This window comes from Canis aureus, chromosome 5 (assembly GCF_053574225.1).
Source record: "Canis aureus isolate CA01 chromosome 5, VMU_Caureus_v.1.0, whole genome shotgun sequence".
Lineage (NCBI taxonomy): Eukaryota > Metazoa > Chordata > Mammalia > Carnivora > Canidae > Canis > Canis aureus.
The window spans coordinates 79,771,808-79,798,831 of NC_135615.1; the positions used below are offsets into that span (position 1 = coordinate 79,771,808).

Sequence of the window (27,024 nt, forward strand, 5' to 3'; positions counted from 1 at the left end):
GCAGGGAGCCCGATGCAGGACTCGATCCCGGGACTCCAGGATTAGGCCCTGGGCCGAAGGCAGATGCTCAACTGCTGAGCCACCCAGGTGTCCCTAAAAATAGGTTTTAAATGGTGATAAGGAAATACCTCCTGATAAAGGAATAGAAAGCAGTGATGTGGAGTCAGGAAGGACTTCTCAGAGAAGGTGACATTTGAGGAAGAAACGGAGTGATGAGCAGATCCAAGAGAGTATTCAAGGCGTTGTCAAGACTTTGACATTTGAGAGTAACTCATTGCTGTAAGAGATGACCCTACCCAGAGGAGGAGCGAGGCCTTACCCAGCAAACCCACTGTCCGCCTTGTTCCCTGGGGCTGCAGGGCTCAGAGGGTACTGGAAAGAGAGAATAAGTCTTGGCTGGAGGTGGGAGGCGGAAGAGGGTGGGCACATCGGAGAGCTCCAGTGAGCCAATACCTCTCACTAATTGCTGGCCATCATCCTGGGCCCTGGGAGACAATAAGGAACAGAGGCAAAGTTGCTGCCCTCATAGGACTGACAGTCTGGTGGGGAGAGCCAGACAATAGAGCTATCCACAGATGCACCAGTGGTAGGAACAGGGTTGGGGACGGTGTGGTCAGAGTGCTGGTAAGGGTGGCAGCTGGTAGTTGAAGAGGGAAGGTGGTCACAGTGGCCACGGCAGGCAGTGGTAGTGGAGAGCCGGGGTCGGACTCAGGATATATTTTAAAGGTGCAGCAGGGACGCCTGAGTGGTTTAGTGGTTGAGCATCTGTCTTTGGCTCGGGGCGTGATCCCTTAGTCCCAGGATCGAGTCCCGTATCGGGCTTCCTGCGTGGAGCCTGCTTCTCCCTCTATCTATGTCTCTGCCTCTCTCGCTCTGTCTCTCATTAATAAATAAAATCTTTTAAAAAATAAAAAATAGAGGTGCAACTGACAGCATTCATTGGTGGATGGATTGGATGTCAGGATAGGGCAACAAGAAAAACCAGGAACAGTGCCCAGGCTTTTGACCTGAGCTCCACAGCAGGATAGTCAGGCCCTGGAGGAGTGAGCTGGCCACCTGGCAGGTTGGCAGTAGAGCCAGGACCAGGAAAGCCCAGTGTCGGGGTCGCCTGGGGCTCATGCCCATCCCTCACCACCTACCCTCTGCCTTCAGAGGGCCTCAGCTGCATCCTAGTCCAGCAGGGACTGGATGCCTGGCCACCAGTGACCCTTACACAAGGCTGACATTCCAGAACCCCGTGCCTGAGTATACTTTGGGAGGTGATCCCACCTATACACCTGGCAACCTATATTCCAGGAGCTGAATCACTGCTGCCTTAACCAGTGGAGTATGAATTCGCAGCTAATTATAATTGCCACCAATTAATCACTGTGGCCAACGCTGGCTTGCTTTCCACTGCTCCACTATCACCTGGGTGCAATAGTCTACGAAAGCGGAGAGCTCCTTTGTGAAGCTTTAACTGACCTAGTAACCCCAAGACACGACATGTCTGTTCCCCGACACGTAGACAGTTGCAGTCAAGGACAGCAGGCCAAATGCCACCAGATTGCGGCTCGTTCTGGGTGCCCTGGTGCTAGGAAGGAACTGGCTTACTCTGCAGAAGCTTGAAACCTCAAGCTTCAGGCCTTTGGAGGGCTGTGCGTGGTGAAGGCTAGCCACTACTACTTTAGTATAATATAACTGCCCACATCACGGGCACCCAGCAGAGGAGTCTGATCCCATAACATTCATTAGGGGCCTCTCGTGGACCAGGAGTCCTCTCCTCATGCCTTTGTGAGGTGACTCTCACCATTTCTGTTTTCCACCCGAGCAAGGATGAGCTGTTTGCTCAGGGGTAGGCACAAAAACAGGATCCCACCTCGGGTCTGTCAAGTTATTCATTGAACATATATTATTTGTGGCAAACACTGCTCGGAGAACTAAAGATAGGGCAGTGACTACCTTTATAAGATTGCCCTTATAAAGTTTGTATTTTGGGAGGAGAGACAAACAAGCAAAAGTAAACGAATATATCAGAGAGTGGAGCTCTGTGAGGAACAAAAGGCAGGGAAAAAGTGATAACGAGCTATGGGCAGGTGCTCAGGAAGGCCTCCCTGGGCAGGAGGCTTTGAACAGAGACCTGAACGAGGAGGAGAAGCCTCACATGAAGATCTGATGAATGAGCCTTTTAGGTGGTAGAAAGAGCAAGTGCTACAGCCCTAAAGCAGGAACATTCTAGAAGGCAAGGTCAGGGACTTTGACCAGGGGCCTTGAAGGTCATGGTAGGGTTTGGATTTGGTTCTAATCATGACAGATCTCTATATTATCACCAAAGAAAGAAGAAAGCAGAATGTCGGGAGCCCTGACTGGAGTCCCATCTCCAGGCCTGGAGATGCTTCTGGGCTGGGGGATGAACCAAGGAGGGCAAGGGGGAGCCAGAGGGAGGGAAGCCCGAGAGCAGAGTCAGGGGGGACAGCAGCTCTGTTCCTCTTACTTCTGGCCCCAGAGCAGTGGTCCTCCAACCTGGCTGTGCACTTGTAGAGACAGACTCAGATGCTCAACTGCTGAGCCACCCAGGTACCCAATGGAGACATTTTGAGATAAACTAATGGTCTCGGGGACTTTTGATGTGTGGGATGAAAGAGGAGGGTGGACAGATTCCCCACCTCCAGCTTGGGTGGCTGAGCAGGATCATGTTCTGAGGTCCCTCATGCCTCACTCACCTGATCACAACACATTCATACAAGCTTCTGTGCCATATAAATAGAGCTTGGACAGACCACCTTTGGTTAAGTTTTGATCAATTAATTTTTCCAGTTATAACATCAGCCCAAGTTTGTTATGGATAATGTTGAAAAGGAAAAAAAAAAAATCCTGTTTGACATACTTCTCTCCCTTTTTCCTGTTCAGTGGGCTTTTCTTCCTTAGTTGGGGCCCTATGGCTTATTATCCAGTCAATCTAGCCCTTTAAAAACATGTTTCATTACATAAGCATCTTTTTCAGATTTACAAACTTTCCTTAGGAATCTTTTTTTTTTTTTTTTTTTTTTTAGGGCTTATTCTCCATGGGGCGGATGTGCTGTAGTTTGCTTAACAAATCCCCTGATGTTAGAAATCTCCAGATGCCTATCACTTCCACGTTAGAAATGCAGCAGTAAGGCCTTTACTCACTATTTTCCACATTTAGGATTGTTTTCTTAAGATTAGCATCTCAGAGATGGAATTCCTGGGCCAGCGGGATGCACATCTTTCCTGCCTCCTTTTTTTATATATATATAAAATACTCATAACCTAAAATGTGACATTTTATGCATTTTTAAGTGTACCGTTCCGTAGTGGTAAGTGCATTCACCATGTTGTGCTGCTAGCACCACCATCCATCTCCAGAGCTCTTTTTTTTTTAAGATTTATTTATTTATTTGAGAGAGAGAGAAAAAGCACAAGCAGGGGGAGGGGCAGAGGGAGAAGGAGAGAGATCCTCAAGCAGACTCCCAACTGAGCATGGAGCCCGGATGCGGGGCTTGATCTCACAACCCTGAGATCATGACCTGAGCTGTAACTGAGTCAGACAGGACACTCAAATGACTGAGCCTCCCAGGTGCCCCCCAGAGCTCATTTCATCCTGCAAAGCTGAAACTCCGTCCTCCTAAATGCTAATTCCTCCTCCCCCCACCCCCAGCCCTTGGTCGCTGCTCTACTTTGTGTCTCTATAATTTGTGGGGTACACACTGTCCTCACATTCTGATCCATATTGTCAAATTGCCTTCCAGGCAGTTCAAATCAATGCACCCTCCCACCAGCGATGTCCTTGAGCACCCACCTGTTTCCATCACCTCCTTCACAGCTTTGGGATCAAAAACATTGATCTTTGCTAATTTGGTGAAAAATACCACCTTGCTTCTGATCAATGGCTTTCAGCGTTGCATGGTAGCGCATCCGGGATGCCGTCCTGGGGTTTAGTTGACCGCTGCCCGCGGGGTCATGCATGTAGGGTGTTTCCAGGGCTGGGACTTTATCCATCATACTGTTGTTCGGGGTTCTGGGCTTAAAAGCTTAAACTGATTCTCTGCCCTTGTTTCTCTCTTTCGAGGGCGCTACGATGCGCGGGCCCGAGTCCTCATTTGCCACATAAACTCCTTCTTCCGAGTGCCCTTGGGGGAGCTGGATCTCCTCGAAGAGACGTTCCTTGAGAGCCTGAAGGAAACCAAAGAGGAAGAATCTGAGTAAGGGAGCCCTGTGACCCTCACTCCTGCTAGCCAGGAAGCAAGGACTTCCCCTTGAGTGTACTGTTCAGATAACTGATGCTCCCCTCATCACTCCCTCCTCCATCACCCCATTAAGAGATGGTGGTGCACTGAGATGGGAGGAGCACTGGACCAGGAGTCCCAGTGCAGCCCAGACTTGCTGTGTGGCCTTAGCAAGTCATTTCCCCTCTGGGCCCCAGTCCTCAGTTATACAAAGTGTTAAAGTCTGTGACTTTAACAGTCCATGACTTTAACACCATGCTCCACCTCAGGCTCTTGTGACACCTCGCCCATGGGCTGGAGTGGCCTGGATTAAAATCCTACCTCTGACACCCATCTACTTGTCGACCTTGGGCAGGGGTCCCCCATTCTCTAAAGATTTTATTTATTTATTCATGAGAGACGGGGTAGGGGGGAGGCAGAGACAGAGAGAGAAGCAGGTTTCCCATGGAGTAGGGAGCCCAATACAGGGCTGGATCCCAGGACCCTGGGATCATGACCTGAGCTGAAGGCAGACACTTAACCAACTGAGGCACCCAGCCCCCTCTTGTCTAAACCACAATATTCTTTTCTGAAAAATGGGAATAAGGATAGAGTCTTCCCAGGGTTACTGTGAAAAACGAATGTGGTCATGTAGAGGGCTTGGCCCAGGGCTGGCACACAGCAGGTGTGCCATAGATTTGAGTCCTTCCCTTCCCCCACGGACCTCTGAGCTACCAGCTGCAGAGCAGCCTTGCTACATATGGTCAGGTGTGTATAGAGGGAAATTATCCTGGCCAGAGCTCAGCTCTTGGGGGAATGAATAAATACCTTACACAGGATCTGATACTAGAGCAATAAGTCAATCCCAGTCACAACCTAATTGCATGCTCCTTGCACCAGGCACGTCTCCCAGCGTCCTTTCTGTCTGGCCATGATGGCTCTCTGTGAGCAAGCCAGTTTGTGCAAGTTCCACCCAGCTGGGAATGTGGCTTTGAAGCCAGCTTCAGAGCTAGAGCTGCCCTCCCACCAGGGTTTGTAGGGCAAAGGAAGGAGGTGTTTCCTTGACTAAGGAAGAAACTTGATCTGTTGAAATAACCTGAAAACAGACTTGTTTGGATTCCCAGAACTCTGTCAGTGAGGAAACACCGGGATCCAGGCCAATTGCCATAATCAGAAACAAGGCCCAGACTCTCTGGATATATTACTGTGCACAGACACACACGCACGTATCTGTATGCCTGGAAATGGAAGAAAATCTTAGCTATTAGCTTGGAAATCTTATTATCAGAAAAAACATGTCAAGAGGATTTGTTCTGACCATACTGTATAATGGCAGATCAGGGATGATGTGAAACAAGTTCTAGGACAGCCTGGCTCTGCCGCTTGTCAGGGTGTGGTGTTGGGGGAACACTGGGCTTGGGCTTCCATTTCCTCATCTGCAAAATAGGACAATTATAGCACCTCCTTATAGGGTCCTTGGGAGAACTCAAATGAGGTCATACATGTGAAGTGCTTTGAGCAGGCCTTCCATGGGGTAACTAGTTGAAAAATATCATTATTTGCTGTAGTAAAGTCATCATTGTTGACATTGCTACATTTGGTCTCTTGCCTCTGAAAGATATACCACACGTGTGATTTTTAAATTCTTCTTTAGGGTCTTTGGAGACCTCTCAGGTTCTTCCTAGGGTTGCTGGAAGAGTCTGAGATCCAGGGGAGGCCAAGTTCCCAGTGTCTGTATGGTCCTGGGCGCACTACTTTCCCTCTCTGGGCAACAGCACTGGGTTTTTTCACCTATACAAGTAGAGGATCAAATTCTGTGCAGGTTCCTTTTAGCTCTGTGGTTTGTATTTCTGCAAGGTGAGCTTATCACTCGACACCCCGAGGCGATCCTTTGCAGCTCCGGTTCAGAGTGTGATGTACGACATTTCTGTTATTGGGTCCCCATCTGAACCCTGAGGCCATCTGAGCTTCCCCCGCCTGTTTGGTGACTTCACATCCAACAGGGGGGTGATGGTAATATCCCCGTCACAGGGCTGTTGAGAGGATTCAATGAATGGATACATATCAGAAGCTTGGACCAGTGCAGAGCACATAGTAGGTGCCTGCAAGCGTTGGCGACTGCCCTGCCAGCAGTTCACACGGATCACATCAGAATGACATGGCCAACGTGTAGCTTTCAGTGAGCTCTCCGTAGATGCAGGACAAGATGCCATCTCATCAGATGCGCAGACAATCCCCTGGTGTTTTTGCAGAGGAAGAAACACAAGGTCAGAGGAATGATGTACCTCGGTCGAGGTCACAGCGCTGGCCAGTGGCACCATCAGATTCAACCACCATATCTATCTGAATGGCACCCAGTACATCCCTTGCGGCATGGTTGACATGCCCAGGTTCCTTCCTTAATTCTGAAGAAAGTAGTAAAGATAATTCTTTTTTTAAGTAGGCTCCATGCACCGTGTGGAGCCCAATGAGGGGCTTGAACTCATGACCCCAAGATCAAGACCTGAGCCAAAATCAAGTCAGATGGTTAACCAACTGAGCCACCCAAGCGCCCCAGTAAGGATAATTCTTAATGGAGCTTTCTGCGCTTTTACTAGGAAAGTGTCTCTAGACCTCCCAGAAATAAGCTCTCCCTCTATCAACTAGAGGAGGTGATTAAAAATAATGATAATAACAAGGTGTTGATGTTGAGCGAGAAAGGTAAGAAACACCCTCTCATGGGAGATGAGGTGGCAGTGGGTGATATTTATTCATGGATCCCTCAGATGGTGATGTGGGTGTCTTGCTCTTCACCATGTATCCATGGCTCTAGCTTCTGTCCTTGAGTGACAGCTCAAGGACAGCTTCTGTCCTTGACACCCAGCCTTGGGTGTCCTTGGAAGGCTGACAGGGAACACCAACTCAAGGTCATTTCTGGCATCCCAGACCATGAGTGTGGCCAGGCCTGGATGATGGCAGAGATTTGCCATGGCATCTGACCTGTGGGCAGTCAGTAATGGGAACGGGGCTCCCTTTGGATTTACTGTCATGCTCTGAATTTCCCACTGTAGAGTAACTCCGAGCGCATTGTAGAGTAACTCCGAGACAGCATCTCCTGTGGTGCTTTAGATGTTGAAATTCAGCCAGACAATGGAATTAATTGCAGAAGTAAAATGCTGTGTTAGTTAATGATGATTGGCAGATCGCTTCATTTTACGTACAAAACAGTTATTAGGGACATTCGAGTACTTAAATAAGTAAGGCAATCAGTCTGCGTAAACATTGAGAAAGAGGTCCTTAGCTAAATAACTTTGGAGGGAACATTGTAGTCTCTTTGATTCAGCACATTTTTATAAACCTTTAAATAAGAATACTAGAGATTAGAATATAGCATCCATCTAATCTTTGCAAAATTGATTTGATACACTAGCACTCACACATTTAAGTAAAAGAGCTTCAAGGACTGTAGCTCCTGTTTAGTTACTTTATTCCCTTTAGGATATGAGTCGCCCCCCTCCCCTGCATAAACTCAGCTCAAAGGGAAGATGATCTAGTATCGTGGTTGTGCAGATGTCACCGCAGGAAGAATCTAGAAGCAGAAATTTACAAAATTTTACAACATTTCAGATTGGTCGTAGTATCTCAGAAGTTTTCTTCTTGACGGCGATTGGCCTGTTCTCTGGCTAAATATTTTATTTAGCCAAAATGCCCGGCTGGTCTTATAGATGTGGGCATTGAGTGGAAGAATAGATACCGCAGCAACGTGTTCACACGCAGTCCTTGTTGGAATGATTAGGTTCAGTTCAATAAATGTTTTCTGAGCGCCCTCCAGGTCCCACGCCCGGGCAAGCTGCTGAGGGTAGAGAGCAAGAAAGGCCCTGTCTGTGCAAGTGTCAAACAAGATACAGGGGGTCCCTGGAGGGCTTGCTACGGGTACAGCTGCCTCACCCTCATGCCCAGAGCTTCTGGCCCAGGAAGCTGTGAATTTAACAGCTACCCTGGGGGTTTGTGATGCAGCTGATATACAAGGCCCCACCCTTTGAAAACCATTGGTCTAGAATTCCATGCTGAGTACAGAGGGTTAGGGACCCCAGAGTCCAGGCAGTTAGGCAACCCTGGGGCTCAGGGAGGCTTCCTGGAGGAGGTGAGTCTTGAATGATGACTAGTGTTTAGCCAGCCAGAGGAAGGTGAGAAGGTCCTTGAAGCCGAGGTCCCCCGGGAGCACAGGGACCGAGAAGTCCTAGGCAGTGTGCCTGGTGGCAGTGTAGTGTTTCTGGAGGGCCAAGTGTCAGTGAAGAAATAATGAGCAATGAGGCTGGAAAGGAGGCAGGGTCCAGGTCACCCAGGGCCTCAGTGTCATGTCAGAGAGGTGACACTATTCTCACTCAAGGCAGAGGGAGGGGGCACAGAGGCTGGAGAGAGGGAGGCAGAGGGTCAGGGTCATACTGTCTATCGCTGTGGTGGTGCTGTCCTCATCCCCCCCATTTCCAGTCCCTATGGGAGAAAATTGTGGCTCAGGAGCCTTGGGGGATCCAGCGAGATCGTGGCAGAGCTGGGCTCGTCAGGATACCTCTGTCCCAAATTTCCACACTGTTTCCCAGCCCGTTAAATGAGATGCTGCTGATTCAGCGCCAGCTGCTCTGCACTTGATGCAGTGCACGATCCTGTTGTACGTCCGCCCTCAGCAGCTGGAGTCTTTTCCTCAGACCTTGAACTCTGCTGAAAGCAGCTAATTGCCAGCCTTCCCGTTTGCATGGAATGGTGCTAGCAGTCAAGGGCCAAAGTATATCTCCAGCCTGCATGGAGGCGGATGTTATCATAATAATGAAAGGAATGATAATAGCAGCAAACATACCTGATTACAATATGCCAGTCGCTGCATATGGATTATCTCATTGACCCCCACGGTGCCCTCGGGATGAAGTGCTATAATTATCCCCACAGGTGGGGTGAGGCAAGTCAGACGGGTCAAGTAATTGGTGCTTAGTCACAGTTAGTAGCTCAACCATCAGGATAGACTGACTTTTGCTGCAGTAACAAATGACCTCCAAGTCTCAATGGCTTGCTTGCAACAAAGGTGCATTTCTTTAAAAAAAAAAAAAAGATTCTATTTATTTATTCATGAGGCAGAGAGAGAGAGAGGCAGAGACACAGGCAGAGGGAGAAGCAGGCTCCCTGCTGGGAGCCCGATGCGGGACTCGATCCCAAGACCCCGGGATCATGACCCGAGCCAAAGATAGATGCTCAACCACTGAGCCACCCAGGTGCCCCCAAAGGTGCATTTCTTCTTCATAACACATGTCCCTGGCAGACTGGCGGTGACTTTAACCCACTCACTGTCTTGGTTCTGGGTCCCACGCAGGGTGACAGAATGACCTCTGTCTGGAATGTTGGTAGGTTGAGGCAGGGCAGGAGACTCATCAGACCACCTGCACTAACTCTTAAAGATTGTGCCAGAAGTCACACACGGTGCATTTCATTAGTGAAAGTGTGTGATGCCCTCCCCCCTTCTGCTCTACAGGGCGGGGATGTGTACTGTTTGTGTAGGGAGGACCAGTACAGGGGAGAGATAAGCACACCTGGTGGGCAGTGCTCCTCTACCACACAAAAGGGGCCGAGGCCAAGTTCACAGGGTCTGCTCCTGGCAGGTCAGGACCCACGTTCTGTCGCCATCCTGCCTCCAACTCCCTTAGATATACACAGTTGAGCCTCATCCCATGCCCGATGGCATGAATCTCAGCCACGGAAAACTGGCACACCTGTGGTATGCAGCACGGGGACGTTTATGTGCAGTGTCTGCTTCCCTTTAGCAAAGTAGCTGTGAAGGGCTATCCTCGGCACCCCGGATGGGCCGTGGGGAAAGAATTTGTTGGGGTGAACTGGCAAAGAACCATAAGGCATAGCAGCTCCTGCACACCCAGCTCAAATCCCACTTCTCTTCGATGACCCGAGGATGAGCTACTTCTCGATATAATGTGCGATTCGGGAGGAACGAGATGGCAAGGAAACGGGTGTTGGTCGAGGGCTGTGTTGTCCTGCGCACAGACATCCAGAAGTGCCAGCCCGAAGCCCACTCTTGGTGACCAGCTGTTGAATGGGTGGATGAAGAAAGAGTGCATTTCGTCTTTACAACCCACTTCTGACATGACAGTTGTTAATTAATCCCATTTCACAGAAGAGGAAGCTGAGGCTCGGGGAAGTGCAGGAGCGTGGCACCAGCCACCGTTTTGGTCATCTGTCCCTTGCAGTGTGCTGTTACGCTAAATGCTTGGCTGACATTCTCTTCCTCGATGCCCGCAGCCCCTCAGGAGGGGGCTGCTGTTGTCCCTTAACTGGTCTGTGATCCGAACACAAGAACAAAACCGCTTCCAGGGTAAGAGAAACCATGCGAAGCACAAAGCACGGCGCTGGCTAGACGCAATCCCTCAGTAAATATTAACCATTTTCCCTCTTGATCGCCGTCATCTGCTATCACGCTGTACATGGAGTTGTTGTCCAAACTCCAACTTCAGCTCAGAGTTCGCACTCACGAAGACTGCACCGACCGGCCCTTGATCCCTCCTCCTGCTCCTGATTGCCCCCCAGCCCTGAGGGCCATGCACCTGACACGAGAGCTGCTGGGCTTGGTGACACTCTGCACACACAGTGGCCATCCTCAGCTTCATCTGACCCAGTTTATCCCCAACGCTTCCTTCCTGCTCAATTTTATAGCTTTTAAACGTCAGGTCTGGCCGATTCTAGCTTTTGCTCCAAGGCCAAGGTCTCCCCGATGGCCCACACTTGCAGAGGGAGATGGGATCAGACGGTGGGGAACAGGGAGGGAACGGGAAGGCAGGGCGATGGAGTCTGGGATCGTATTTGGTACTTGTTCTGGGTCCATCTGTTCAAAGATATTGTCTGTGCTGCTTTTGCTATTATTATTTTTTTGTCTTTTATTATTCAAATTGCAACCCCGTTAGGATGGATCCATGGGGTAAGTAGCACATCCTGCACACTGGGATTTTCCAGCTGGGTTTTAGAAACTTCACAGCTTCTTAAAACCATCGCTGGGCCCAGGGTGACTTTGGTACCTCGCTCTGCATGGCAGCGTACCCAGCATTGATCCTAGTTTGGGGGGCTCACTGAGGCGGGGTGGTCTCAAGGGGTCCCAGGCACAGCCAGCCCTAAAGACCAACCTCTTTCCCCCCAGAACGGCTGAGGCATCCCGGAAGAAGAAAGAAAACCGGAGGAAATGGAAGCGCTATCTCCTGATAGGCCTGGCAACCGTCGGAGGAGGGACAGTGATCGGTAAGGCCAGCCCACGTCGGGCCGGTGGCACATGGGTCAGGGCAGTGCAGAGCAAGGGACGAAGCCAGGCTCACGAAGCTAGAGAGGAGAGTGTAAGGGGTCAGCTGGGAGGTGGCCCCCGGCGCACACCAGGTGCCCTGTCAGCAGGAAGTGAGTTCATCTGAGTTCATAGAAGCATCCGTGAAAGGCAGTGAGCAGCCAACGGGGGAAGAACCCGATAGGCCGCATCTTCCCATCTTTACCTACTATGGGCTGTTTTCCTTGCAGGCGTGACCGGGGGTCTAGCTGCCCCTCTTGTGGCTGCTGGCGCCGCAACAATCATTGGCAGTGCTGGGGCAGCGGCTCTGGGCTCGGTGGCCGGCATCGCTGTCATGACCTCACTATTTGGTGCAGCTGGAGCTGGCCTGACAGGTAAGGTTCCAGGGGAGTGGTGGCCTAGGGGGGATTTTTAGCCAGGGTGGCCAAGCTCTTATGGTACATGCCCAGATTCTCACCTGAGATGGCTCTCCAGGAGACAGAGGAGGACGCGGCTCTTCTTAGGCTGAGTCCCAGCACGGCTGGAACTCTCAGCAGGTTTCCCACAGAACTGGCCCAGTAGCCTGGCGTGAGCCAGAAATGGGCAGGGTGTGGGCATCTGCACCTGTATAGACTTTCTGAGAAGGATCTGATTGGAACTGCTTGTCTCCATCCAGGAAATTTCCAGGCTGGCCATCTTGGAAACACGTGGCTTCTTCATGTTCAGATGCCGTATGGCCATCCTGTGTTAACCAGTATCACGGGGGCGGGGTGGGGGTCCTAAATCATATGTACCAGCAGCACCCCAGCCCCCAGTAACTCCCCAGGTGGAATCCATCCCTCCCCACATTGAGAAACATGGTCAGTTTACATCCATGGTGTTCATGGGAAGAAAAGATCTAGAACCACGGAGTCAGGATGGAGCAATGAGTTCCAGCTCCAGCTCTGTGGCAGAGAGCTGGCTGGTCTTTGGAAGCCCCTTACCCTTGGCTGTAATCAGCACCTACCTTTAATGACTTAAAAAATGGGACATTTGTCCAGGGGCAGGACACACAGTTGGCACTCACTGTGAGTGTGTATGAGCGCAGAGCGCCACTCTGACTAACGTTCCTGGGGTCCTCAGCCATCTCCACCCTCATTTTTGTATCTGGGTTTTTAGGATACAAGATGAAGAAGCGTGTGGGGGCCATTGAAGAGTTCACATTTCTGCCTCTAACAGAAGGCAGGCAGCTGCACATCACCATCGCCATCACAGGGTGGCTGGCGTCCGGCAAATACCGTGAGGACCAGGGGCAGAGCAGAGAAGGGTGGGGGACGGGGGAAGTGTTGACTGAGCTGGGACTGCTGCTGTGGGCTAAGCTCTGGTAGGCTCTTACCTGTGTATGTCTCTAGAGGGGTGGGGGGAGCCCCGTTTTGCAGAGGGAGAAACTGAGGCTCAAGAACTTGAGAGGACTTCATCCCATACCCGTCTACTCATCCACCCTTCATCTATCCGCCAGTCTGTCCACACACTCACCCATCCATCATACATCCACCTACCCACCCATCCACCCATCTACCCATTCGCCTACCCACCCACCCATCCACGCATCCATCCATTCTTCTATCAATTCATCCATTGAGCAGTATTTATAGAGTATTGTACATACCACATGCCACACACTGAGCCAGACCCTAGGAATTCAGTGATGAGTAGTAATTACAGGGAAGTTTTATGGATGGCCCAGTAAGGGAATCAACAGAGTGTTTCTGGGGAGTGAGGGAAAGGTTCCTGGAAAAAGGGACATTTAAGCTAAAAACTGGGAGCTAACTGGGTAAAGATGGAACAAAAAGTATAAACTGAGCAAAGGAGCAGCATGTACCAAGGCCCAGTGGTGCAAAAGGTCCAGCACAGGATGGCTGGAACGGGGCGCTGGAAGGCAGGAGTAATGACAGGGTCGGATCATGCTGGAGCATGTGAGGTATGGCAAGGAGTTTGAATTTATCCTCAGAGCCAGTAGGAGAGAACAAAGGACTTTAAGCATGGGATGTAAAGTTAAAAAGACTTTAAGTAGGTGAGAGTGCGTCTTGACTGTGTGACCTCAAGCAAACTTCTTAACCTCTCTATGCTTCAGCTGCTTTCTTTGTAAAGTAGAACAAATTATCCCTGCCTTTCAAGATACTGGCAAAGTTTAAATTAAACAAGACAACACATGGCAGGCACCCGGTTTCTCACTGACATTCTTTCCCTTTGCTGCTCTCGTTTGAACATGTGTTTTGGGGGAGATTCTAACCAGGGTGGCCTCAAGGGCTAATACCATGGTCCACCCCACTGCCTGGCTCACTGTTGCAAGTGCCTCGTGTGAGGCTTAGCAAACAGTTCATTACGAAGAGAGAGAGAGAGAGAGAGACAGAGCGCAGGGCAGGTCAGGGAATCTGGAGCATCCCAGCCAGACACGAGCTAACAGCCTTCTGAGTTTCCAAATCTCTGGGATCTGAGGGTGGAAGCCACAGCTCTTCTAAATGACACAAGCAAGCAAGTGAGAAAATGTCCAGGCTCCATGTGGAGGCACGAACAGGTGCCAGAGTCTGATTAGTGTGTGATCGCCAAGCCCCTGCCACATGCAGCACGTCTCTAATGTTAGTGGAGCACCTAGTCCGTACCTACCCCGAGTCACATTTTGCCCACACAATGGGAACTTGATAGGCATTACCTCGCGAGATCCGCACATCCACACCCTGAGGCAGGGGCTGTTCTTGTCCTGAGTGGGCAGGAGAGGAAACCCAGGAGGGGCATGTGAGGTCAGGTGAGTGGCAGATGCAGGATTCGAACCCACATCTCCTGACCCAAAGTTCATAGCTGTCTCCCTTCTCTGCTTTCCCTGACAGCACGCTGCAGGCAGGAACAAGAGCAAGCATCTAAGTTAAGGAATTTGCGATTCTGACCAATGTGAAAAGCAAATTCCTTATCTTTGTTTTAATCCCCTTCGCTCGGTTTGCCCCAAGTCAAAGACCAAATTCATTGTAGGGGGAGGGAATCCTGTTCAGGATTCTCCTCCAGCAGCCATTGCAGTGCTCTCCAGGAGAAGGGAGGGCGGGTGTTTAAAAGAAATGTGGGGGATCCCTGGGTGGCTCAGCGGTTTGGCACCTGCCTTTGGTCCAGGGCGCGATCCTGGAGACCCAGGGTCAAGTCCCACGTCGGGCTCCCTGCACAGAGCCTGCTTCTGTCTCTGCTTCTCTCTCTCTCTCTCTCTCTGTGTGTGTGTGTGTGTGTGTGTGTGTCTCATTAATGAATAAATAAAAAATCTTTAAAAATTTTTAAAAAGAAATGTGGGAAGCTAGATGACGCCAACGAGGGAGATAAGGCATCTCTTCCCGTCTCTGCCAGGAGAGAAGCCTTTGGGTCATCCCACGCTTGCTTCTGTGTGTGGTGGCGATAGCTGGACTCTCTGCAGCCCACCCCTTTATTAAACAGGATTATATGCAATAATGACAACAGCTTTGCAGCCAACCAGGCTCCACCCCAAGCATCTCGCATGCCTTGCTCACTGAGCCCCTCACTGCAAGCCAGGGAGGTGGGCATCACCGTCACCCCCATTTTATAGACAAGGAAACTGAGGCTCGTAAGGGCTGCTCAGGGTCACCAGGCTAGCCAGGGACCAGGGCAGGGCTCACCACCGTTCTCACTGGCTCCACAGCCCCTGCTCTGGGCCACGGGGTGATACAGCGCAGACGGTGCTTTAGAGTTTACACAGTGCTGTGCATTCGGCTTCTCACGTGATCCCCGTGGATCAGGAGTCAGATGTTATCATTCCACTCCTACAGGTGTAGGGACCAAAGCCCACGAGGGCGGCCTGCCTGGCTGACGAAGCTGCTTATGACACAGCCCTCCTCATCCGTACTCTCCCCCACCCCAGCCCCTGCTCTCCATCCTGAGCTGTCGCGGGCCGTGACAGGGTCCCTGCAGAGCAGGGAACAGCCCCAGGGTGGCCCCGGCATCAGCATGGCACCCTCAGCTAGGGGTAAGGCCTTGGAGTGCAGCAGGGAGCTGACACCCAGAACCCGAAGCCTCAGGGAAGCTGATGCCACACATTCATTCATGGTCATATTTTTGTGAGTGTTTGCTACGTGCCATGTCACCAGGCTTCGGGCTCCTAATCCATGACAAACAGACCGTGGGAGATGTGCACTGAACACAGGTGCACAACCATGCGTGTAATTGCACGCTGCGACGAGAACTCTCAGTGGAAAAGGACGGGGTGCATTTGCTCCACCAGAGGGGCCACGTGGGCTTCCCCGGGGAAGACGCTACTGAACTGGAAGCTCAGGGCAAGTAAAAGTGAACAGAGAGAGTGATGGTTTAGGCAGGGGAGGGAGGAGACTCCTGTTTTGGAAAGGTTGCTTGGGCCACAGGCAAAAATGCATGGGGGGCCAGGTTAGGCATCCTGCTGTGCCCCCTTGTCCTTCTCGCAGAGCGGGGCGACTGTGTGATGTGTGCACAGCCCTGCCCGGGCCCAGCCTGAGGCCTAGGTGGCTCCATTTCCTCAGCTGTGAAGCGGTGGCAGGATTCGAACCCACGTCTCCTGACCCACCCTATTTCAGAGGCCTTGAGAGGAAGCATGTGTTTCTGGGGGGCAGAGTGTAAGTGAGAAATTGGGGAGCAATGGGTTGGGGAGGAAGGCAGGGGCCAGCTCACCGAGGGCCTCGGGGTCGTGCCGGAGAGGTGACATTATCCCCAGAGCCGAGGGAAGGGATGCGGAGCTGGGGAGAGAGGGAGGCAGAAAGTCAAGGTTCGACTTCTGCCCGACGTTGGTCACTGTGGTGCTGCTGTCCTCATCCACCCATTTCCAGTCCCTAAGTGAGAAAATTGAAACTTGGGAGCATTGGGCAACCCAGTGAGATGGTGGCGGAGCTGGGCTCAGGTGCCTCTGCCCCAAACTTCCAGACTGCCTCCCAGCCTGAGTTTGTTGAATGACTTCCCGTTGACGCCCAGAGCCAGCTGCTTGTTGCAGTGCACGTTCCTGTTGTACACCCTCAGCAGCTGATGCCAGAATGACTGCAGGGTGGGAGAGAGTGGCACTGCACACACATAGAAGCTCGAACACTTCGTTCCTACGACTCCACTATAAAGAGAGATAGATACTCATCTCCCCGCTGCACAGATAAGCACAGTAAGGCTCAGGGTGGATAGTGGTGTGCCCAGGGTCGCCCAGCTACTAACGAATGCAGAGCTGAGACTCGAACCCCAGCCTGCTGACTCACGAGGTGGCGCTGTGCTCCGTCGGGTGCTTCATCTGTTCTGCTAACTGCTGCCGCTCATCAGCAGGGGTGGGCCTCTGTCTTTCCACAAGGGCACATGGTCCCCTGTCCCCACCTGCCTGGGAAGGTGGGGTGGGGCACCCTCTGTCACAGATAGGAGAGACCCCACCTACCCGTGTTCTCCCTTAGGCACCTTCAGCGCCCCATGGGCGGCCTTGGCCCGCAGCCGTGAGCAGTACTGCCTGGCGTGGGAAGCCAAGTACCTGATGGAGCTCGGCAACGCCCTGGAGACCATCCTCAGTGGTCTTGCCAACATGGTGGCCCAGGAGGCCCTGAAGTACACGGTGTTGTCTGGTAAGCCCACCCGCCCCAACCCCACCGCCCGCAGCAGCATGCCCACTGCTCCCAACCTACACTGGTGCCATATCTTTACACACCCTAGTTGCCCCAGACAAGGCCAGAGTGGACAGTCGGCTGATCCATAGACACATGAGCAGGCCCAGCTACGACCAGCCAAATGAAGCCTCACAATTTCTCAGCTATTATGAGAAATGACTGCTGTTTTAAGCTACTGGGTTTTGGGGTTGCTTGTTACACAGCAATAGCTACCTGATACGCTGTGTGACAATGTGATCGGTTGTTTACCTGTCACCTCCCCACAAAGACTATACACTTCATGGACAGGAGTGCAGCCTTAACCTCTCTCTGAGATCCTAAGGCCCAGCAGAGTGTCTGGGGCCACTAGGGCAATTCGGGCAACTCGGCTCTGCTCCATTTTTCTGTCAACCCCCCCCCCCCACTGGGATCAGCAGGCTAGCCCACACCAGCTATAGAGGTGCACGAGAGGCCAGCCCCGATGCACAAAGTCATTTCAAGTCTCATGTCTACTAATATCTTGTTGGCCAAAGCAAGTCACATGGCTGAGCCTAGCGTGGACAGCAGGGCAGGGGCTGGGGCATTGCAGAGTATAGCACAGGGTGGGAGGACAGAGTGGAGTGACAAATCAAGGCCATCTTTGGAATCCCAATCATGACAGGTGCTTGAACAGAAGGAATCTAGACCATGAATCAAAAATACATGAGTTTCGATTTTCTTCATTGCTCTTCAGTGGTTTGGCAGCACTTGGACAGCCAACAGGTTCCAAGTTCAAGACTCTGCATGCATTCACTTGGGCATCCATTGGCTAGCCCGTCACTCCCCTCACTGCTTTCCTCGCTGATATCCTGTCTCCCCAGGCATCGTGGCTGCCCTGACCTGGCCAGCCTCGCTCCTCACTGTTGCCAACGTCATCGACAACCCCTGGGGTGTGTGTCTCCACCGGTCAGTGGAGGTTGGCAAGCACCTGGCCCATATCCTGCTCTCGCGGCAGCAGGTAAGAGGGGAAGTGAGCAAGTTGACCTGTGCACAGACATCAGCCCTAGAGACAAGTCCACATGGAGGTAGTCTAGTGGCTTTGGGCAGGTGGACGGTCTTCACCGCCCCTTAGTTGAAGTCACAGAAGCATCCCAGGATTGACGAGTGAGAATTTTAGATTGTGCATTTCTAGCAGGTAGTTAGGTGAGGACTGAATAACAGGGATATCTGTGGGTATGGACAAGGCCAGGTGCTCCTTCCTACACGTGTAGAGCTACCATCTGAGTGGATCTTCAGTGGCCCAAATACCGTGTAAAATGCTCGGGAAGATAAATGAGCATCAAACTTCTAAAATTTGGGAGCACCTGGGTGGCTTAGTTCATCAAGCAACCGACTCTTGATTTTAACCCAGGTCATGATCTCAGCATCCTGGGATCGACCCCCCAAGTTGGGCTCCATGGTCAGCAGAGAGTCGACTTAAGGATCCTCTCTCCCTCTCCCGCTGCCCCTCTCCCTCATGATCTCTCTCTCTCTCTCTTTCTCTTTCTCTTTCTCTTTCTTCTCTTTCTCTCTCAAATAAATAAATCTTTAAAAAAAAAAAAAACTGGGGATCCCTGGGTGGCTCAGTGGTTTAGCGCCTGCCTTTGGCCCAGGGCGCAATCCTGGAGTCCCGGGATCAGGTCCCACGTCGGGCTCCTGGCATGGAGCCTGCTTCTCCCTCCTCCTGTGTCTCTGCCTCTCTCTCTCTCTATGTCTATCATAAATAATAAATAAAAATATTTTTAAAAATAAAAAAATAAATAAAAATAAAACCTTTTAGGGGCATCTGGGTGGCTCAGTGGTTGAGCATCTTTAGTTCAGGTCGTGATCCTAGGGTCCCAGGATCGAGTCCCACATCGGGCTCCTCTTGATGCTGTAACAAATCACCACAGATTGACTGGCTGAAAACAACACAGATTTATTATCTTAGAGCTCTGCGGTCAGAAATCTGAAATGGGTCTTCAGGGCTGCGCTCTTTACGGGCCTGCAGGGAGCATCCACTTCCCTGCCTTTTCTGGCTGCCAAATGCCATCTACACTCTGGCTGGTAGCTCCCTAGCTCCATCTTCAGAGCCAGCAGCGTGGCCTCTTCAGATCTTTCTCCGTGTCCCTTGCTTCTGCCAGCACGTCACCTGTCTGACTCTGACCCTCCTGCCTCCCTCTTTGTCATATGAGGTAGCATCCATAGGGCCCCGGGCTTAGGATGGGACGATCCCTGGGGGGGGCGGGGGAGTGTTACTCTGCCTCCCACATGGGCAGCTTTGCAGCACCAGGAGCCCGGACTCCTTCCAAGCCATGATCACATGTCCTCAGCATTTTGTCTGTCTTGCGGTCCGACACAGATCTGCTGGCACTACGCCCCCCTTCCAGACAGTCAGAGGCGAGAAGGTGGAGCGAAGGGCACGGCAGTCACACCGTTGCTTCACTTCTCATCCCTTGGTCCTCCCTAGCTGCAAGGGAGTCGGAGAAACTCTGTCTCTGGCCTGGGAGCTGTGCGCCAGCAAAACTCAGGAATTCTGTTACCAGGGACCAAGGGGGAGTGGGCGTTGGGGGATGACAAGCAATTGTAGCCACACGATTTCTGTACAACTGGGTATTATCTGATCAGGGATTTCCTATTGTCATCAACGGGGTTGGGGTGGGAGCAGGGAAGGGTAGACATGCCTATGTTGGCACAAAAACAAGGAAAAGGAATAGACTGGCAGGACCAGACTGGACCTTTGGAGCTCCTCTGCTCCTTTCCCCTCCTCCCATGTAAAACTGGCACCCAGATACCCCAGGTAACTTTCTTCTTCTTAGGAGTTGTCTTTCCTATAAGTTCTTTAGTCAGAAAATTCCTCTCTGTGTCTAACTTACTACCTTCTCTTATTTAAAGCCAATATTTCATCCCCACCTTCCTGTCTAGAAACAGCACAGTTATCCCTCACATGTCCCTGCCTCTTTACCCATCACCACAGCCGGCGGAACCTGCCACCTCCTCTCCCTGGCTCTAGAAGGGCCTCACAGATGAGTCCTGACCCCTGGGGAGAAAGAGTCGATGGTCAGATAATAGTTCGAGATGAAAGGGAATTAACCCAGCCAGAGGCTGCCTGGAGGCCCTGGGAGGAAGCAGTTACAGGGCAGGTGCACTCCTGCATGAATGAGAGCCCTGCCCATCCTGATTAAGGCATCAGAGCTCCGGGACCGGGGGTTGTACATACATGAGTCATTGAGCAGGAGGCAGGCCCAGAGGAGGGTGCAAGGGCAATCCCCTCCAGGACTGATGCTTTGCTAGAACTGGCTGTGTACCCCCCTCCCTAGACACCTGTGTCCTCTCTCCTGCAGGGCCGGAGACCTGTCACCTTGATTGGCTTCAGCCTGGGAGCCAGGGTCATCTACTTCTGTCTGCAAGAGATGGCTCAGGAGAAAGGTGAGTCTGGCTTACCGTCCCAGGTGAAAACGCTTCCCAGGTTCATCCCCCAGGCAGGAGGTTTGGGGCCAGGGATCGTGAGCCTGGTGAATGTGTTCCCAGTTCTTGGTGATAGTAGTTAGAAATCAAAAATAGTTTGAGAATAGCACAACAGGTAAGTCATTTGGAAAAGCGTTTATTCTTTCTGTACATAAATTTTGAGTGGAGGTGAGACGGTCCTTTAATAATGACGTTGGCTTGGTGTTCTCATGTGCGTCCTTGAGTGGGAGGGAAAGGAGTCGGATTAGAAGTCTGAGACCGAGGTATCGGCAAGGCCACGTTCCCTCTGAAGGCTCTAGGGGACGATCTTTCTTTGTCCTTCCAGCTTCTGCTGGTGGCCAGCAGTCCTTGGCCCTCCTTGGCTTGTAGACGCATCCCTCCATTCTCTGCCTCTGTCCTCACGTCACTTTCTCCTTCCTGTCTTCTCTTCTCTTCTAAGGACAGTGTCATTGGATTTAGCCCCCCCACCCCCAAAGTCAGCATGATCCCATCTCAGGATCCTTAGCTTTATTACATTTGCATAATTCAACTATTTCTGAAGACACCATTTCCAAAGAAATTCCCATCCATAGATTCTGGGTGGACATACGTTTCTGGAGCCACCATTCAAGCCACTGCAGACACCTGGGGGTGTGTGTCAACCCTTTCCGATGACACACTTCGAGTGTCAGAGCAGTGGAAAGCTTGAGTTCTGTTGCTCTGGACCTTGGGTGGGGGAGGTCCCCAGGATAGAGTGACAGTTTGGGACAGATCAATCAGTAGGGGACAGCTGGGGGAGGCGGGTGCAGAGCTTGGGGCTCTCGGAGTGGCCCTCGGTCAGTGGGACCCAGACTTACCCCTCTCCTGAGCAGGGAGCATCAGGCCCCTGAGGCAGGAGAAGGAGCTGACACAGTGACTCCATGGCCTGGGAACAAAGAGTGGGCAGCAGAGGGGGCCACAGCTCCACCCAGCCATCCCACTGGGGGTTTCCTGGCTCACCTCCCTGGGTGTTGGCTTCCCCACTTACAGAATGGAGTCCGAATACCCAGCCTGCGTGCTTGCGTTGAGGTGCCCTGTGTATAGTATTTCTGCAAATTGTGAAACCCCTCATTGATCAAATCTAGCTCCAGGATGTCAGTTTGCAGCATCTGCTCTTTGGAGCTGCTGCCAGCCTGAGGCTAGCCCTGAAGGTGGTCCCTGGCCACTCCTTGGTCAGCCCGAGTATGTGACCTGATTGCTGACCGATTGCTAGCAAGTGAGAAGGCGTGAGAATGTCTGCCGTTGTCTGCACCTGAGGGAGCCGGACGGGTTGGGGCTGACTGGTGTTATTTTCAGCGTTGGCATCCTTGGAGGGCGTGGGAGAGACCCAGGGGCTTTGGGGCCTGATTCATTCCTGTTCTTTCTCTTTTGCTCAAATGTCCCCCAACCTTGGACTGAGGATCAGAGCTGTTTTCCTGGTTACTAGGGTAAAGTGGGTGCGCCGTCCCTGGCATTTACCATGGAAGGGCCAAGCCCCTGTGTATGAGCCTGCACAAGAGCCTCACATCTCCTGTCATTTTGGAGGACCCCACCCCCACCGCACCCTCTTCACTAGTAGCTATCAGCAGCCCCCTTATCATTGTTTTGTCAGCATCACTAAGCAATGGGGAGGCACCTCTGTCCTGCTTCCTGTAGCTTTAGATACCCCAGGACCACCCTGCAGAAGGGCCTAGGGAGCTAGCTTGGAGCTGTGTTCACCAGGAAAACCCAGGCTGGGTTCAGAAGTCAGGAAAAAAACACTGAGGAGGGATCCCTGGGTGGTGCAGCGGTTTGGCCCCTGCCTTTGGCCCAGGGCGCGATCCTGGAGACCCGGGATCCAATCCCACATCGGGCTCCCGGTGCATGGAGCCTACTTCTCCCTCTGCCTATGTCTCTGCTCCTCTCTCTCTCTCTCTCTCTCTCTCTCTCTCTCTCTCTGTGTGTGTGTGTGACTATCATAAATAAATAAAAATTAAAAAAAAAATAAAAACCACTGAGGAAGCGGGGCTGACTCTGGGGCTCTAGTGAAGGCAAGTTAGTTTCCACTTCCACCATGGGGAAGTACTTTTTCTCTTTCTATATAAGTTCTTCCCCTACCTCGGCATCACCAGAGCAGAGCAAGTCAAAAAGACATCCCTCACCTGCCTTTCCTGCTCTACCTGGTACAAATAATGCACCGGGGGCCTTCTGGCCGGCTGGGAGGAGCCCCCTGGAGACGCACTATGTGTCTCCATCTTCAACTCTTCATCCCCTGCAGTAAAGGGCTCTGTTGGCCCACAGCAGCACCATTGACTCCTGCATAATGCCATGTTCTGTGCTTCTACAACTTTGTGCAAATGATAACTGTTCTGTCAAAATCTCTCAGAAAATTGGGGGGATGGCATTTCTCATACAGGACACAGGACCTTTGTTTAAAATGTGCGGGTTAGGGACGCCTGGGTGGCTCAGGAGTTGAGCATCTGCCTTTGACTCAGGGCGTGATCCCGGGGTCCTGGATCAAGTCCCGCATCGGGCTCCCTGCAGGGAGCCTGCTTCTCCCTCTGCCTATGTCTCTGCCTCTCTCTCTGTGTCTCTCATGAATAAATAAAATCTTTTTTTTTAAATGTGCAGGTTATAGAGAGGCAGGGCGGGTATACCAGTCAGCTTTTGCCACAAAGATGCGGCATAACTGGCTACCGCCCAAACTCAGAGGGTTACAACACCAAATATTTCCGTGCTCAGGATCCGCGGGTTGGCTACTGTTCGGTTGCTCTAGAACAGGCTCTGTTTCTCGCCATGGGTTGGACAAGCTTGGCCTCAGGCTGTGGGCTGGGCTCACGTCGGCTCCATCTGCATTTATTGTGGTGGGGTTGAAGGGGCAGCGGCCACCCAGGGCATGTTTCTCTTACGGTAGGTCAGGGTCACTAGAGTGCCAGAGCCAAGGCAAACCACACATGCACATCGAAGACCTCCGGTAGGCCGTATTTACTAACGTTCTGTGTCTGCTATCCGTTGCTGCAGACCACCTCTCCAAACTTAGTGGCTTAAAACAGTAATAACTGGATATTTCTCACAGTTCTGTGATTAGCTAGGAAGTTCCTCTCCTCTTCATGCCTGGGCTCACTCGTGCAGTTGTGGTCAGAGCCGGAGTGCTTGGAACCCGCAAGCAACCTCCCTCACTGACTGGCCGCTGCTGCAGGTGGTGACCTGGCATGCCTCAGTCCTTCCTGGGACTCCTCGTTACCTGGAGTGACATAGTCTTCTAGTAGGACCCATTCTCAGTTGTTGTTTTTAAGTTTTATTTATTTATTCATGAGAGACACAGAGGGAGAGGCAGAGACACAGGCAGAGGGAGAAGCAGGCTCCTGCAGGGACCCGATGTGGGACTCGATCCCGGGACTCTGGGATCACACCCTGAGCCGAAGACAGACGCTCAACCACCGAGTCACCCAGGCGTCCCTCGTTCTCAGTTTAGAGGAGGACGGCACGTCTGTGACTCCCACTGGCTTAAATTACACGTTAACGTCAGATCACTAATATAAGCCAAGTCTTCAATTTCCCTGCTGAACAAATTGAATTAATTACCATTGACCATTTGGCTGTGACAGTCACAAGTGAGGTCACACATCAGCTGAATGTGAGGCTGGAAACTGGCAGGAGGGAGGCCCGTGGCCTCTCGGTGAAACACTGAGATGTTCCTGTCCCTCAGCCTTTTGGGGCACCTTCCTTCCTGCCTCTTTCCTGGTCACTGCTCCCTCCCCTGGGTCTTCATGGCCCACTCATAAGAATTGAAGCTTCAGTATTAGGCAGACCTGGATTTGGGTCCCAGCTTCGTTGCCCACTAGCTGTGGGACCTTGGACAAGTCACTTAACCTCTCTGAACCTCGGCTTAGTCATCTGAATACGAGGTTTGGTTACCTGCAGCTTGAAGGCTGGTTGGGAGATGACAATGAGATGATGAATGTGAAGTAGGGACACTTACTGCCCTGATTTGGGGACACTCGGTGTTTCTGCTTCGAAACTCTGATCTGAACACCTACTCTGCACAGGGAACCTTGGTGAGTGTGGTGTAGATAAAGGAGCTCATCATTTTGTGTCTACTTCCTGGCCCCCTCTGAGACCATGAACTCCAGGTGGGGGGGGGGGGGGTCTTCCCAGGCTCCACTGACTCCCTGGCGCCTGGCACGTTTTGAGTGCTCAGGAAGCTGGAGGAACTAGGTTTGGGACAAGGCTACTCAAGCACACGCTGATGGGTTCATGCGCCGGGTTCAGACTCCCCATGCACCAGGCCACATACAGAGCGCTTACATGCAGGATCTCGTTCCAGCTCATAGCAACCCTGGGAGGCAGCCATTCTCATGCTTCATGAACAAGAAAACTCAGGCCTCCAGGGGCAGCCATGCAAATCCCAAGTGTCAGAGCCAGGGTTCAACCCCAGGGCACCGGGCTCCAGAAGCCTCACTCTCAACCCCTGTGCTATGCCTTGCAGAGGACCTTGACCTTGAACAGTGGGCAGAGGTCATCCAGTGGGGCTAGAGGGAAGGGCACTCTAGAGAGTCAGGCAGGCACAGGGAAGGAGGAATTCTCACCCCCTATCATGGAAGTAGCTCCCCCGACAGGTGTGATATGCAGCCCTGACCGGGAACCACAGCTCAGACGGTGGCAGGGGGAGCAGGAGGTGCTGCTTCTCTTTCTCGTCACTGCGTCCTGAGCCTGTCGCCAGCCCATGTCTGGCACACACTCAGTGCCAGTGGACCTGTGAGGAGTGAACCAAGTGGAGGAACGAGCCGTGAGTTGGGCAGGGGTCGGCATGTCAGCCTCCCCGACTCTTGAAGCTCCTTGCAGGGAAGAACCAGGTCCTGCTCAGCTTTGTGCACCTCCAGCACCGAGCACAGATGCTCATAAATTTTTACAGGGAAAAGGGAGGCCTTTTGGTGTTGGTAGCATAGCTCGTCTGTGTTGATTGAGAAAACCTCTGCATTTTAAAAGAAGCAGAAGAAACTAGGATGGGAAGCTTTCCAAATAACAAGGGTTTGATAGGAATCTGAATAGAAACCCAGCAGTCCAGGGGCACCTGGGTGGCTCAGTGGTTGAGCATCTGCCTTTGGCCCAAGGCGTGATCCTGGGGTCCTGGGATCGAGTCCCGCACTGGGCTCCCTGCAGGGAGCCTGCTTCTCCCTCTGCCTGTGTCTCTGCCTCTCTCTCTCTCTCTCTCTCTCTCTGTCTGTCTCTCATGAATAAATAAAATCTTTAAAAAAAAGAAAAAGAGAAACCCAGATGTCCAAAGTGCAGCTGGTTTTCTCCTTTCTGCCCACCAGAAGAAAGAACTCACGGCCAGAAGACTGAGCAAGTCTTTATTCATAATCCATCTGCTCATTTCCCCGCTGTTAATAACATCCCGCCCCACCTGTGCCTGGATGGGAAGCCAGAGGGCTCTGTAACCCTCTGCCTTGACCTTGGTCACCGATGCTCCAGGGGCTCTGCCCCTTAGTTAGCCCTGGCTCATTCCCCGCGTAGTGGCAGTTGTGCGCACCTCCGTGGAGATGTGGCCTGTGGCCTGGCTGTCTCGGACAGAAGGCTCCTTTCATGCCAGGGGTGTGCAGGTCACGCTCGGTTTAACCCGCTTCACGCCCTTGGCCTTCTCAGGACTCCATGTGGAGGGGCGATCTCTCCAAATCTAGGGGGAGCTCAAAGGGCCTGAATCCCAAGTGCATGACTCCCCGACAGTCCTTGAGGAGCCCTGGGCCGAGGAAGCAGGCAGGGACTCTAGCAGCACCTTGTGGGCCTGACTTCTTTAACCCACACCAGAAACTAAAACATATAAAAAACACAGACACACACAGGCCACAAATACACACATGCGCACACACAGGTGTGTTTACGCATCTGCCCTGCGGTGAGACCCTCAGAGCCCCACTGGGTGCGCCCTTCTACCGGCAACCTGGCGAGGCCCTGGCCTTCAGAGCTGCACAGCCTACCACTCCATCCCCCCCATTCAGCAGACTGGGCACAGCGGGAAAGAAGGGAGCAAGATGCAGGTCTGGGTGCTCATGAGATGACGGAAGGCACAGCTCTTCCCCACCAAGAAGCATCCAGCTCGGGAGCTGCATGCGTGTGGGCTCTGCAGGGGGGGTCCCAGACCCACCACTCTGCGAGTCACCTGACCTGTCTCCACTGCACTGATTTATATCTCTGGGGTGCCCGGGCGGCACAGCCAGTTAAGCAGGCGACTTGATTTCGGTGCAGGTCACAATCATGGGGTCCTGAGATCAAGCCCCGTGTTGGACTCCACCCTCAGCACAGAGTCTGCTTAAGACTCTCCCTCTGCCCCTTCTGGCCGCCCCCGTGTGTGCTCTCTCTCTCTCTAAAGTGAATAAATAAATCTTTTTTTAAAAAGATAGTATCTCAGTGAGGTTGTTGTGGGATTAGACACAGTGTGCGTAAAATGCTCATGTGTAGGAGCCCAGTAACCTACTGAGCGCTC

General features: G+C 52.1%; 1 protein-coding gene across 3 annotated transcripts in view; it reads left to right on the top strand.

Moving 5' to 3' along the window:
* Positions 1–27,024, top strand: part of TMCO4 (transmembrane and coiled-coil domains 4) — a 91,426-nt gene that overhangs the window by 28,635 nt on the left and 35,767 nt on the right. For all 3 annotated transcript variants that reach the window (XM_077899368.1, XM_077899367.1, XM_077899369.1), the window contains 7 exons: positions 4,070–4,202; positions 11,374–11,471; positions 11,739–11,882; positions 12,646–12,765; positions 16,914–17,078; positions 17,960–18,096; positions 20,441–20,525. In XM_077899368.1, the coding sequence (XP_077755494.1) occupies positions 4,070–4,202; positions 11,374–11,471; positions 11,739–11,882; positions 12,646–12,765; positions 16,914–17,078; positions 17,960–18,096; positions 20,441–20,525 (882 nt within the window). The remainder of the gene's footprint in view (positions 1–4,069; positions 4,203–11,373; positions 11,472–11,738; positions 11,883–12,645; positions 12,766–16,913; positions 17,079–17,959; positions 18,097–20,440; positions 20,526–27,024) is intronic.